This window comes from Pteropus alecto, unplaced genomic scaffold, assembly GCF_000325575.1.
Source record: "Pteropus alecto unplaced genomic scaffold, ASM32557v1 scaffold72, whole genome shotgun sequence".
In the NCBI taxonomy this organism is placed as follows: domain Eukaryota; kingdom Metazoa; phylum Chordata; class Mammalia; order Chiroptera; family Pteropodidae; genus Pteropus; species Pteropus alecto.
Window position 1 is genome coordinate 19,885,743 of NW_006436811.1, and position 14,033 is coordinate 19,899,775.

Consider the following 14,033-nt stretch of genomic DNA (forward strand, 5'->3'; position numbering starts at 1 on the left):
TGTCAGGAGACCAGTACAACTTTGAGGTCCTGCAAACTGAGTAAACCCAAAGGTTTTATAATCTTTGTTGTATTTGGTTTGTCTACATTTCCAGTGTAAGTAAATGCTTATATGAACAGATATACGAACAATCATAATGGAAGAATGCATTACTTTATTTCCTGTCACATAGAAAATATTTGATGTTATCCAGTAAAAGGTATTATAAATTATTCAACCCTGGTCAGTAGTATTCTATACCACCCACCAGAAATTAGGAATACAGTAATACCTGGCTCACATATAAGATTTTAAAATATTTTTTTCCCCAAAATGAAACTTACTAGAGTAATAGAAATAAAATCGAGGACTAAAATACCTCATTTTCTCTGAACCCTATTATAGATTTCCTGACCCTAACTCTATCTTTATACCATAGTCCAGGAACATAAGGATTAGCAGTCAGAGATATACAGTGACTGAAAATACAAGCAAGAAAAATGTTGTTAATCAATCAGATAAGTTCATGGATGGAAGTGACCAGGAATAGCTGATTGAAATCACAAAATGAAAACGGAAAAAAACAAATAAGGAAGAGCCTTTTTATTGGCAGATTAATATAGGGAAAGTATTTTATTAATCACCTGCTAATGCTAAGAAAGGGAAATATTGTCCAGAATTTGTTCTATTGTCCCCTAAGTCATGAAATTTATAGTTAAAATGTTTGCAACAACAGAAAATATCTTACTGCAAAAAGAGAGTAATATTCAAGATTTTACCTAAAATGCTGAATTTCAAAATATAGGTACTCAAAATGATTCTTTGGGTGAATGACCTGTGTTAGAATCATTAGATTTGCAAATATTGGCTAACCTTGTGGTTGTTCTTGACCCCATCATGTCCTCAAATTTTTCTCTATTGAAAAACCAACAGCCTGCTTCCTGAAGTTTATAGAACTGAACAAAAAATTGCATATTTTTATTAAAATAAAAAGTTATGAGGTAGGAGATACTATATCACATCTTTTTTTGGAATGGATGCTCAATTTCCTTAATACTATCTGATTTCTTTAAATATTAGAACCTAGTCCAGTGTTTGTTTTTATAAATGAGCTAATGTCTTTGTTTAAAGTTCTTTTTAATGGAGAACAGAGTCAGTGCATTTTAAGGTACATTTTTACAACATGGGTAAATGAGATGAGAGCTGGTTTTGAAAACCAAGTTTTGACATCAGGTTTAAATCACTCTTTTTTAGAGGAGGATGCTTTCAGAAAGGGTGCTTTTTATTGGGACATTAAATGGTAATGTGTTGGGTTTGGAGTATTACCGAAAAGTGGGGAATAGAGGTGTCTATACTAATTGTATAGATGACTGTGAATGTCCAGCTCAGAGCTAGGGTAAAATCACTACCAGAGAGTGTCAGACATGCAGTACCTGTCAGAAAAGAAGCCTCTGCAAAAGGTATCTAAGAATATTAGCATATTATCAGTGTTCCTTTCCATTTTTCCTTCCCATTACTTACTCTGGTGCTCCCTAACCTACCACCCATCTTAACTCCTTCAGCTTTGTAGAGAAAGCACAGTAAATCTTCTAATGAGGGGAAATCATGCCACGTGAACAAGAAGACTTCCTATCAGGAGGAAAAAACCTGGAATCATTTAGTCAGAAAAAAAAAAAAATCCTTCCCTTTGAGAATGGTGCTGATCTTTAGGTCACAGCTTCCCTAATGAGCAGTGGGTTCAGGTGGGGTTCAGAGAGCAGACTTTCTGAGTTACTCCTTTAGAAAAAATAGCATTTTTCTTTTTAATCAAATATGAGTAAAATGTGCTTGAAACACATTTATGTTTGTGATAAATGTGCCTGGTGCCACATATTGCATTACTTCTTAGTGTCATATTCACTCTCTCTTCCCATCTCTCCATGCATTACAAAGTCTGTATAAAAAACAGCCAGGAAAGTAAATTTCAATTCTCCCTATAGCCAATCTTACTGTATAAATTTAAGTATTTTCAAACATTTATGAGAACTATTACTGCTATAGAAAAGAAATCTAAATATTTTTTTGTTCTAAAGATTTATAAAAATATTTTGTCAAATAAAGTGACTTAGTTGAGAGTAGAGTAAAATGATTAAATATAGATTCAGATTAGCAAGAGAAAAATAGATCTTATCTAGAAACATGTAATTATACATTTCCTCTGCTGAGCAAGGAGTGACATTTTAAAAGTCTACTGTTTGACAACTGTGGTCAGACATCTCTACAGGGGTGAGCCTGCTCATTAGTGCCACATTAACCTTAACTTTGCCTCAAGCCATTAACTAGCAAACTGCACATTTGACCTTTGTTCTATAGATATTTTCAAACAGTGTGTGAGGCACTGCTTTTAATTTGGGTTCTGTGTTATGTGTGGACTGACTTTAGGGTAAAAAAAAAAAATCAATACGTGTCATTAAATAAAGAAATGTGTGGTCTGAGACAATCCACAGAGAAATGTTCCTTTTGAAAATAAGATTCTTCTCCAACACTTGTCCAGATAGTTAACTTTGGTCAAAATTAGAAATAGTCTCTTTTTTTATTGTGTTCAATGGAAAAAAGGAAGGGAAGTGCAATATATGACAGTTTATAAACGTTTTTAAATTAAAACGAGTTCCCATTAGATGAAGACATAAGATTGAATGGTGTGCCTTTTGAACATAGCCGTTTCCAGCAACGTCTAATGAAATGAAATGCAAAGTCAAATGTAGATCAGAGCCATATGCTTAAGTGAAAACAGCTCTTAGAAGATAAGGAGTTTGAAGCACATGGTTGTCACTCCACAAACCATACGCATGAGAAACATCAGACTTATAAGTTAAAGTGTAAATTGCCTTAGTGGAATGTTTTGATGGATTATGCTAGCGTTGCTATATCCAGGTTATGGACTACTATACAGTGATATAAAGATAAGTAAGATTGAAATTATTAACCTGAGAGGGCTCCATGATGTACTGTCAAGTGAGAAAAGCCAATTTCACGTGTGTGTAACTTGGTCTGAGTTTTGCAAAACCAGACCATCTCTATATCTTCTGTTTTTAGTTACTTATTAGTGTACACATAGAGGAAGCTGAAGAAAGCACACCAGGCTGTTAACACTGGTTATCTTGGGAGGGAGGGGTGTAAAAACTACAGAGGGACAGATATTAACTTGTTCTTTGGGTGCCTTTTAGTTATTTTGCTACTCAGAAAAAGATACGTTATTTTTATCATTGAAAATGATTTAAGTCAACTACAATGGTAAAGCCAATTGGAAGTGCTGCTTGGTTTTACAATAGTAAGTGGGCATTCCTATGACACCATAACATGACAATTTCAAGGTGAGTTTCATTTTTTTTTTTTTTTTTGGCCACGTGACATATCAGGAGACCTTTCTGGTACTGCTGGCCTCAAGGGCATGGGAAGCAATGAAGCAATAACTATGCTGGTCCATGTTTCTCTCTTTCCTTCAGTAAGCTCAGGGCAGACAAGGCTATAAGCTATGAATGAGCAATTGTGCTACAGCTTTTTTCCTCTTTGCTGTGCTAGCACAGTGTACAAAGCTGTTCATTAGCCAGTGATCAGAATTTACCCCACTCCCTGCTTCCTTCACCAGACCATTCAGACTGGTAGACATATACAGATAAATCCTGTCTAAACATTTTGCTTTCTAAGTGCAGATTTTGGCAGGAAGAAGTGATGTATCTGCTTTCTAGTTTATCGATCTAATAATAAGTGTATTCTGGTAAAACTGTGATAATAACTGTAAAAATTTAAAAACAGATGGAAATATTCATCTATATAAAGATTCATTCAACTTTGATTAATCAAACATCCAATATCAGCCATTGTTAAGTGATGGAATTTTAATTAATTAATTAAACAAAGAGGTCTGCGTTGACTAAAGGCCCGACTAAATAACTTTGTCACTTGTCTCAAGTCTTTTCACTTATCTGGCTTTCATTTTCCTTAATTATAAAATAGGAGAGTTGGACTAAATCATTGGCTCCCATCCCTGGCTGCGCATTAGGATCTTGTAGGAAGCTTTCAGAAAAACCTGGATGCCTGGGTCCTACTCCAGACCAATAAATCTGAAAGTCTGAGGGAGAAATTTAGGCGCATGGTTTACACGTTTTCTTAGTAATGATTAAAGTGCAGTTAGGACAGTGAGCTATTAGAACAGATGACCTCTAAGGCTTTTTTAACTCTTATGATACAGTGTTATCTGTGATGTATTAATTATGATAGCTATCTTACACAGCACTGTGACTAAATATTAAAGTGTCAGTACATATTAATTTCAGCGTCACATATATAATCTGTCTTGAGCCTGTTTAGTAGAATCTGACACAGCTTGTGGTCCTGCCCTTTAGGTTTCTTCCATTTTCTAATGCAATGCACCGGCAAGGTCTCTGTGATATTTCTCCTAATTTAAAGTTCTCCAAGTCGACTGTTTTCTTTAAGGATTTTAAATTATCATTATCATTTTTAAAAATGTTTTTCTTGTGGAAACTTCTAATTTTGGAAGCTGTTACAAATTAAATTTGAATCTAGGACCAATTCAACAAGAATTTGTTGAGTGCTTTTTGGGTATCAAACTATGATCCAAGTCCTGGAGATGTAAAGAAGACATGACTCTTGCCTTTAGAGAACACGCCCTCTAATCAGTGAGGCAGACATATAAATAGAGGAACGATAATACCAAATAGCCAATCTGTAAAATAGACGCCTAGTGCTATGCGAGAAATAGGATGAACCAACAAGAGCTGCACAGGCGGGTCAGGAAAATGGTTAGAGAGAAGACGAGGTTTAAACTGGATCTTCAAGGATGGATAGAAGGTTGAGAAAAGTGAAGTGGGAGGAAAAGGCAATTCTAGGTAGAGGAAACTGCATGTGCTAAACTTGGAATCTTATCCAGTAAATATTGAGCTATCTTACGCAATATAAGTGTGTGGGTTTTGGCTTGGACGTGTGAGGGGAATGGAGGAGGACTGGCTAGGGGCAAAGAGTGGAGAGATTACGTGCCGTGCGAACACATTTGACCTGAATTGTTAGAATTTTAAGGCAGGAAAATGATATGGCTGATTTCTAAGCTAATTCTTGTTAAAGCATGGGACATGTGGTGAACGGAAGATGGGTGTGTAAAACTAGAGGCCGGGATGTCATTTGTTAGATGTTGCAAGCCCAAATGAGAAATTATGAATCTGTATGTGGCCCTGATATATTGGCTTTGAATAAATATTCTGCCAAATAATGTTTTCCTGTTTTTTAAAAAATATTTTCAAACTGTTACTCTTATAATTGTATTTATTTCTGTATTCTAGAAATGTTTTAAAATCAAGATGAAAAACTGGCATATGTAACACAGCCCCTCAAGGATAATTAGCTGGAACTCCTAACATCTCCCTGCATTTGTTATACTCCTAATTTTAACTGGAAATATTCTCATAACTGTAGAAAAATAGTTGTATGGATGTAGTCACCCTCCCAGCAACCTAAATTTTGAATCATCCAAAGAATGTTAATATTTTATTCATTGAGACAGTTCATATAGACCTGGAAAGGGAGGCTGGTGTATAGTAGACCAAGTATTGAGCTGAGAACCGAAGTGTGAATTCTGGTAATAGGATCAACATTAATTGGCTCTGTGGTGGTAGATAAATCGTTTCACCTCACTCTGGCTACTAGTGTTTTAATTCCTTCATTTCCCACCAATTATTTTTTTCTGTATCCAATGTAGATCCCCTTGGCCTTCATGTATCCACCTTTTGCATACTACTCTCAATTCCTGTGGCCTAAAAACTGCCAAACCACACAATATAGAGTTCCAATGTAGGATCTCCCCTCAAATTTCTGTTCTCACAAACCAAGCCTTATCTCAACATTCACTTAGAATTTCTTCCATTATGTTAGTCTCAGAGAATTTTGCTCCCAAGATAACCTCTCTCCCTGCTTTTAGTAACTGTTCTCTCTCCTTTTCAGAATTTGGGACCCATCAATTATTAATTTGTTTTTGCTATCTTTGTATCAATTAAGAGACTAAATTATGATGTGGTAACAAATAACTCCAATCTATCACACTGGTTTAGGCGAACAAAGTTTTTGTTAGCATCTATGCCCATTTAAGACCAGCTGGGGGCACTGTTCAAGTTCTCCTGGCTTTAATAAACCCCTGCATGACAGAGCAGCCAACATGAGAAATATTGCCTCTCTTCACAGGAGAGGGAAACAGAAGTTGGCAAAGCCACATTGGTCCTTAAAGCTGAAGCCTGGAAAGAACATACATTACTTCTGCATATAATTACTAGAACCCAGAGCAAGTCACATAACCAGAGTTAACCTCAAATAGGCTTTGTGTCCACAAGATAGAGAATTAGGATATTTGGGAACAAGCTAATGATACCATACTCTTCTTATCTCCTTTCCTTTCACACACAGACATTTTCAGATCTCTTCCTTATTCAAACAAGCATGCACACAAACGAAACTGTTAATTTTCCTCTTTGAGACTCTCCTCTTCCAGTTTTTCACACTCTCTTTAGCTCATCATACTGAAAATATGATGTCTATTAGCCTACTTCGAATGCTTTAATTATTGTATTAGTTTCCTTGGGCTGCTGTAACAAAATACCGCAGACTTGGTGGCCTAAACAACAGAAGTTAATTTTCTCACAGTTATGAAGACTAGCAGTCTAGGATCAAGGTGTTGACAGGTTTGGTTTCTCCTGGGGCTTCTCTCCTTGGCTTGCAGATGGCCACCTTCTCACTGTGTCCTCACATGGCCTTTTCTGTGTGCATGTGTACCCCTGGCATGCCTTCTCATTAAGATGTCAGTCATATCAGAGTAGGACCCACCCATGTGACCTCATTTAAGCTTACTTACCTCTGTAAAGGCCCTGTCTTCAAATACAGTCGCATTGAGGATTAGGGCTTTAGCATATGAATTTTATGAGAACACAAGTCGGTTTATAACAATTATGGTCACCACGTATAAAAAAAAAACATTTTCAGTATTTTCGTTATCCTCTCTTAATAGCATTTTGTACTGTGGAGACTCTAACTTCAGATTCCCTCATTCTTTAGTTTTCATTGCTCTCTGACATTAAAGTTTTTCTTCTTTTGCTCTTTCTACTTCTGAGTCCCTTTGGCTGATTGCATATTATTTGCCTGAGAGATTTCATTTATATTCACGACTTCGGTCACCACCTCTATAGTTGCTAAATCTTACATCACATGTCTAGTGCCCTGAATTCCAAGGTCACATATCTAAAAGCAAACCTCCGTGGTGTTATGGTTTTTGAACCAGTAGTTTCAGCATCATTTGAGCGCTTCCTTGAAATGTAGACTCTTGGGCCCTCCCCCAGAACTGCTAAATCTGAATCCACATTTTGGTAGGATCCCCAGATGATGTTCCTCATATTAAGCTTGTAAGTAATCTTCCATTTGATTTCTCTTTCTGAATATTCCAAAGAAATCTCAAACTGAACATATTGAGAATGGAGTTAATTATTAATTAGCTTTCACTCATTAACTCAATAACTATTTATCGAGCTTGCCATATACCTCCACCACTGCTTTAAGATCGACAGTGGTGAACAAAACAAACCAAAAAAAAAAATCCCTCTCTGCCTGAGTCTTTTATTCTAGAGCTGGAGGCAGATAAAAAAAAAAAAAACAATAAAACTTAATAACTAATTACATAGTATATACTAAAATAGAAAGTGGTATGTACAAAGATGACAGTATTGAATAGGGTAAGGATAGTGTGGATTAAGAAGGTGATATTTCCCTTTATTTTTTATCCCAGCGAATGACTACGACCTCCTCAGGAAGTGTGTTTAAGAAGTTTCCTTAAAAGTTTTACCTTACCTGTCAATTCTAGATTCCTAGCATCTTTCAAATCTATCAGTTTTCATGATGCTCACTGACACGCATTTTTTTTTTTTACATCCTTGTATTTTCTTCCTCTGAAAACACGATATTCTTTCCTCTTTATCCTTGCTTATTTTGGTTTTGTTGTTGTTTGCTTGTTTCTTTCTTTGTGTAGAATACTAAAGTAATACCTTATTTTGTAAATATTTTCTGATTCCTTCTTTGTCCTCAAATGTGGCACTATTAATACTATATTATTATTGTAGATTTTCACCAGAATGTGCATTCTTAGAAGGCAGGAACTGTCTAGTTTAGCTCTGAATTCCTAGTGCCAAATCAGGGCTTGGTACTTAGTAATGTTCCCTATTCTATGGCAAATAATTGATAGTGGATGATTTATAGAATAAGTGGGAATCTTCTAGGATACAATCCTTTTAGAGAGAATGTGTGCAAAGGCACAAAGGTGTGTTTGAGGAACAGCAAGTATCTCCCTTTTGTGGGACCCTAAAGTATGATTTAGGGTGCTGCTGAAATTGAAATGAGAGGGTACCTTAGATGTCTTTCCTAGAAATTTGGATTTCATGCTGTAGAGAATGGAGAGCCATTGATAATTTTAACCAAGTGAGTGATGTAATCTGTGGAATATCAAATTTGAATTTTAAAAGATGGCTTTTGTGGAGGATGGGAGGTGACTGTTAGAGAAAAAGATTGGAGATATGTAATCCTAGTGTAATAATTCCAAAGAGAAATGATAGAGCTTGGACTAAGCAATTGGAGTAGCACTGGGAAAGGAGACTGCAAAAGAAAAATGTAAAGCTTTCTCCATTATGATCTATTGGTTGCGAAGGAATAAATGAAACAAGGGTTCCATTAACCAAAATTGGAATAGAAGGTTTGGGTTTCATAACAAAATATGTATTTAGTTTTACACTATCAATTTGGAGGTCTCAACGTTCCAGCCGTTTGTGACAGGCGTCTTCATTTCTAGGAGACGCTTTGATTCCACATAGTAGTCTTGTATAGTGAATAGGGTCAGGACACTATTCACTACATCTTTCTATTCATTGAACTCCACCTCTGTAGGAAAGAACCAATCAGCTCCATCACTTTTGTTTTAGTAGCTGCAACATGAGAATCGTATTTATTCTTGCACCCCAGTCAGTAGCGATATAGCGTCATCAAGGGAAATATTTTCTAGTAGAGAAAACTGACTTAACATATAAATAAGTAGTTACTGTGCTAGCGAGGAAACAAAACTTTTTTAAAAAATCGAGCGTGAGATTTGAGTCAAATTTATGCTTTCTGTGACCATTTTGTTATAATTTGTCTGGTTAAGCTTTGTTAAAAATTTGATTAAATACTCACCAAACACTTGCCGTGGGAAATCCTCCTGATCTCTGTGATTTCAGATGCTGCATATTTGAAAATTACAGTTATCCTTCCTACAGATTAATGGTTATTTACAATTCCAGCAGGTCTCAAAAATAAAATTGTTCTTTGAACACCAGTAAGAGAGAGAAGTATAAAATTAATGCAGTTGAACATTGGTGCTGTGAAAATAATATTTATTTTTTCAATTGGTCATTTCAGCTATAATATATAACCAACACTCCTATTTGATCTCATTTCTAAAGAAATTATATTTTTAAATTTCAGTGGAGGATACAATTTCATAATTGCTACATTTCAACCAATCATGCCAAGAATTCTGAAGTTTGCTTTCCTTCCAGTATTTCCTATTCCTACCCTTCTATTCTAGTCCAGAAATGATCTCCTCTGTACCAAGCTAGTGGCATTTTTGATGGATTTTTGGTTGTAATTGTTTTCTTTGTTTTGTTTTTGTTTTTTTTTTCTCCATTCAGAGAATTTATCAACAGCCTTCGACTTCATAGGACATTTTATGGAGCCCTGGCTGATCAGCTTTGTGTTAATGACTTAGCTGCTGCTGATGGACTGCCGTGCTGGAATGGAGAAGATATAGTAAAAAGGTATTTTATGTCTAGTGGTCTGTGAAAATATGATGGCTGCTTTCATTCATGCTTTCTTTTCCCAGATCTTGAATGAATTACTCCAGTTGAAATTTTGTCACACAGGTGAGATTATAGATTAATTCTGTCTCTTTAGTTTATTAAAAATAAATATGATCCTTTTGACATGTTAGAAATACAATCACATTCAGTGGTGTTTTGAAACTTCTCTTTTTTTTCTACCTATCTATGCTTTACCTTAAAATTCTACTTCTTCTATCAAGTGTTACTTGCCTTCTATTTAATCAGTCTTGTTTATCAAATATCTATTTTTTTTTAAGTTTTACTTTTTTGAGTATTAGAAAGTGAGGAAATTCAGTGAAATGTGAATACCTGTGCAGACATTCATTCATATATGGATTTATGAATCTGCACTAGTAATATCCCTGTTCTACAAGGGTCTCTTTATGTATGTGTGTGTCTGTGTGTATCTGTGTAAGAGTGGGAGTCACTTTTATGTATGTATCTTTGAAGCATTGTTTATTTGCATATTGTCAGTTGTTCCTCAGACTCAGGAGTGAAATTAACTTGTATCTTTTTTTCTCACTGTCTAGATCTTCTTTGACAGTTTCTTTTTCTTTGGTTCCTACAACAGATTATACTTTCAAGTAATCCCCTGAATTTCAGAAAGTCTTAATTTCTCCCTCCATAATATATAACAGTGGTCAGTATAATTGGCTGGAAAATTAGTCCTTTAATTTTCCAATGATGGTGATTATTATAGAATGTAGGCTTGTGTTGTGTTTGGATTAGAATGTTTTAGTGTATTTTACTTTGAGCAATGTGCAAAGAAAGATAGAGTGTTAAACTTTCTGATTTACAAACATACCTACTCCATGTGTAGATAGGTGATTTAGTTACCACAAGAGTGATGAGTTCATTTAAAATGTTCATTTAGTAAATAAAATTACTATGATAAACATATACTGGAATCAATTTTAATATAAAATTACTTTTATATAATAAAAATTGTTTACGTATTTCTGGGCATTCATGTTCTTTATAGTTAAAGGTTACATTCCTGTTTTATTAAATGATTAATTTGTAGTTTATATCTGAATATCTCATAGAAATTCTTAGATTTCATAGAAAAATTATTGAAGACAGAAACTATAATTAAATTTAAATAAAATATTTGACTGATATGGCTATAGCTTTTCTTTTCCTTATGCTCTTTGGGTGTTGGAATATATTTTCTAAATATATCTTTCTTGCCTTTACTGAGAGCATTCAGTCATGGCATATATAGTACTTTGCATGTAGTATTATAGAATTTGTGTCACTTAGATCTACTAAATAAATTCTATTTTTAGTTATATTTTGTCTTTTCACATTGTTCAAACTAGAATGAAAATTTGTGTATTAACAATTTTTCTACAGGTGCTAAGAGACTCTCATGGCGATTAATGAAAGATTTATGTAGTATGAATAGATTTGATATACTATATTACATTATATTATATCATTTGATTCTAGAGCTGTAAGAACCTTAGTTTCAATTTGTCCCATTCCTCTCTATTTGGTCTGGGGTTCATATAATAGGAAATACTGACTGAGAAATCAATGATTTGAGAAAACTTTTTAGAGGGATAATATTTTCAACACAAAGAATATATTTTCTTCTATATAATATTTTTAAGACTTCAAATAAAGAAAGCTCATCTTTAGCAAGAATTATCTATAGTAAGTGTCCACATTTCTGATAAAGAGAGTGATTCTCATTATTCTAATTTGTTTCCAGCTCAGGTCTTCCCCTTCCTGTAGCACCCTGGCCTCTTGTCTGGCGGCCACTTCCATGTGTGCTACACGACTCCACTCTTCTGTGGGCACCTTTCACTTTGCCTTAATCTTTTCTCAAACAATCCTTCTACCTCATCACATTAACTGACATTTTCCCTTTCTTGAGGATATTTCTCTTGCATCCCTTTCCCATGGGTCCTCAGCCGACTCCCACACCCATTGACTCGCTCCACACAGTGGCTCCCCCCACCATGTCTGGGCTACTTCCAAATGGATACTTTTTCAGTCCAGATTATTTTCTAACAGTAAAATAAGGCTTCGCAAAGATTATCTCACTTAGTTCCTCCACAACTTTACTCCTTAATGCTCCAAAGTAAGCATTGGGTGCTTACTTTGGGTGGCTTTTTTTCTATTTGATTTGGAGAAAACGCTCATGTATACTTTGACTTCTTAAAATATAATTTAAATTGTAATTTTTTCCATGGCTTAGTCAATTCTCAGTGTATATTAGAACATAATAGAGCATATTTTTTTCAATGCAAAGTCAATGCTAAAATCTAAATATCTATCATATCTGATTTTTTCAGTGTTAATATATTCATCATGTAATATTATATGACAGTCAAAAATTATGCATATTTATACCTGCTAATGTGGGATACTTTCAAATAATTCTTGAGTAAATATAGTTAAAATGGAATATTACATATTTTACCAGCCATTTTGAAAAAATTAAAAAAATTGATATTGCTTTTGCATAGAATATTTCTGAACTGTTACATAAAAACTGCTAATATACTTAAAAAGTACTGGGAGGCTTTTATTTTTTTATTTTCATTGTATTTATGTTTAATGAAAACATGTTGTAGCGACATTACTATTTTGGAGCATCGTTGTTTTATTTTTATAATTCATTTTGACGTGAATATTATTTCAACTTCCAACCAACTCTGATTTTCATAGTAATTTTGTGATATAGTTTTGTCAAAGCATTAATGGACATGGTTCAATACTGAACTATTGAATTTACTAGGAAGGCTTCAGTATACAGTCAAGTGCTGATAGATGTTAAAATTAAATTTTTAACTACTTTTCCTTGAGAAAAAACCAAAATATAACAATGAATGATGTGTGAAAGCACTAAGACCTCCCCCATACAAGGTATTCATTTCAGAGACCTGCAGTTAGTTGAGATAAATAATGCCACCAAATTTTGAAGAAATGAATGTCAGGTGAATATATACTCCATTTGAGGATGATAGAGGTTTTTCTTTTTTTTATGGTGGATTATAATATTCATCAAGTTCATTCCAGAGGAATTATGCCAAGCACATCAATAGGATAAATTGAGTCTATTATTCATTATAAGAGCAAACTGATTAGTTTGGCTGTACTTCTTCTCCTGAAGGCACTTTTTAGGAGATGATTGATAAGATTATTTATGTGCACAGACATACTGCTTTAAATAATAGGAAAACCATGCAGATTGTTTCAATATTATGACAATCCTATAACATTGGGTGAAATCATCTTTGTGCTCATCAAAAGAGGTGCAATTCTTTTGTGATTATAGATGAAAATATTTCAAATATCTGTAGTCTATAAGGAGTGTTTAATTCATGAAGAAAAGCTATTTTAATTAAGATGATTTTAAAGACTGCATGCACAGCATTGAAGTCAAAAGTTCAAACAATTTCTTGATTTAAGATGAAAATGTTTTACTGAAATCCGTGTGGTCTTCATCTCCTAAAGTCCTTCTCTACCCATCCTGTCTCCATCATAAAACAAAATTGTCTTCTAAAAGGCATGTCAGTCCTTACTCTGTTCTTAGTTCTTTGTGATTGCAAATTGATTGTTGGATGGTTTGTACTCATCTTTCTGAGTATTGAAGTTCAGGAGACAGCTACTTAATTACAAGGGATTTCTTTTTCTCTTTTGATTAATACACAGATAATCCAATAACTCTTCTTCAATCCCCAGGAATTTATGACTTCCACAACTCTTAAACTAGTGAGTAGCTGTTAAATATCCTAGTAAAATTAATAATCTGCATGAATTCTACTTCGTCTTGACTTAGTTAATGTTTCATAATGCTTCTTTAGTAGTACAGTGTTTCTTCTTGAACTCCTATGATAAGATGCCCCCTTCTCAACATATTATAACTGAATTTTTAAGACTCAGATAAAAGTAAAAAACCTTAGAAATTACTGAGATTTTATATTTATCTATTATCAGTTTTCTTTTCACCCAGACAACGACATTTTTCTTGACCATAGTTTTTTTAACCTCAATTATTTTTTCTTTGACCCGTTATCTGTCTGGAAAGCCACTTCATCTTCGATCTTTCTTTTCCTTCCTGATCTTGGTGTATTCAATTAGATTTTATTTATCTTTTTTTTAAAC

The 14,033-nt window shown here is 34.2% G+C and overlaps 1 protein-coding gene across 1 annotated transcript in view; it reads left to right on the top strand.

Moving 5' to 3' along the window:
- GPC5 (glypican 5) overlaps positions 1-14,033 on the top strand; it is a 1,125,293-nt gene that overhangs the window by 240,741 nt on the left and 870,519 nt on the right. The window contains exon 5 of the mRNA XM_006913808.1: positions 9,726-9,851. Coding sequence (XP_006913870.1) covers positions 9,726-9,851 — 126 coding nt within the window. The remainder of the gene's footprint in view (positions 1-9,725; positions 9,852-14,033) is intronic.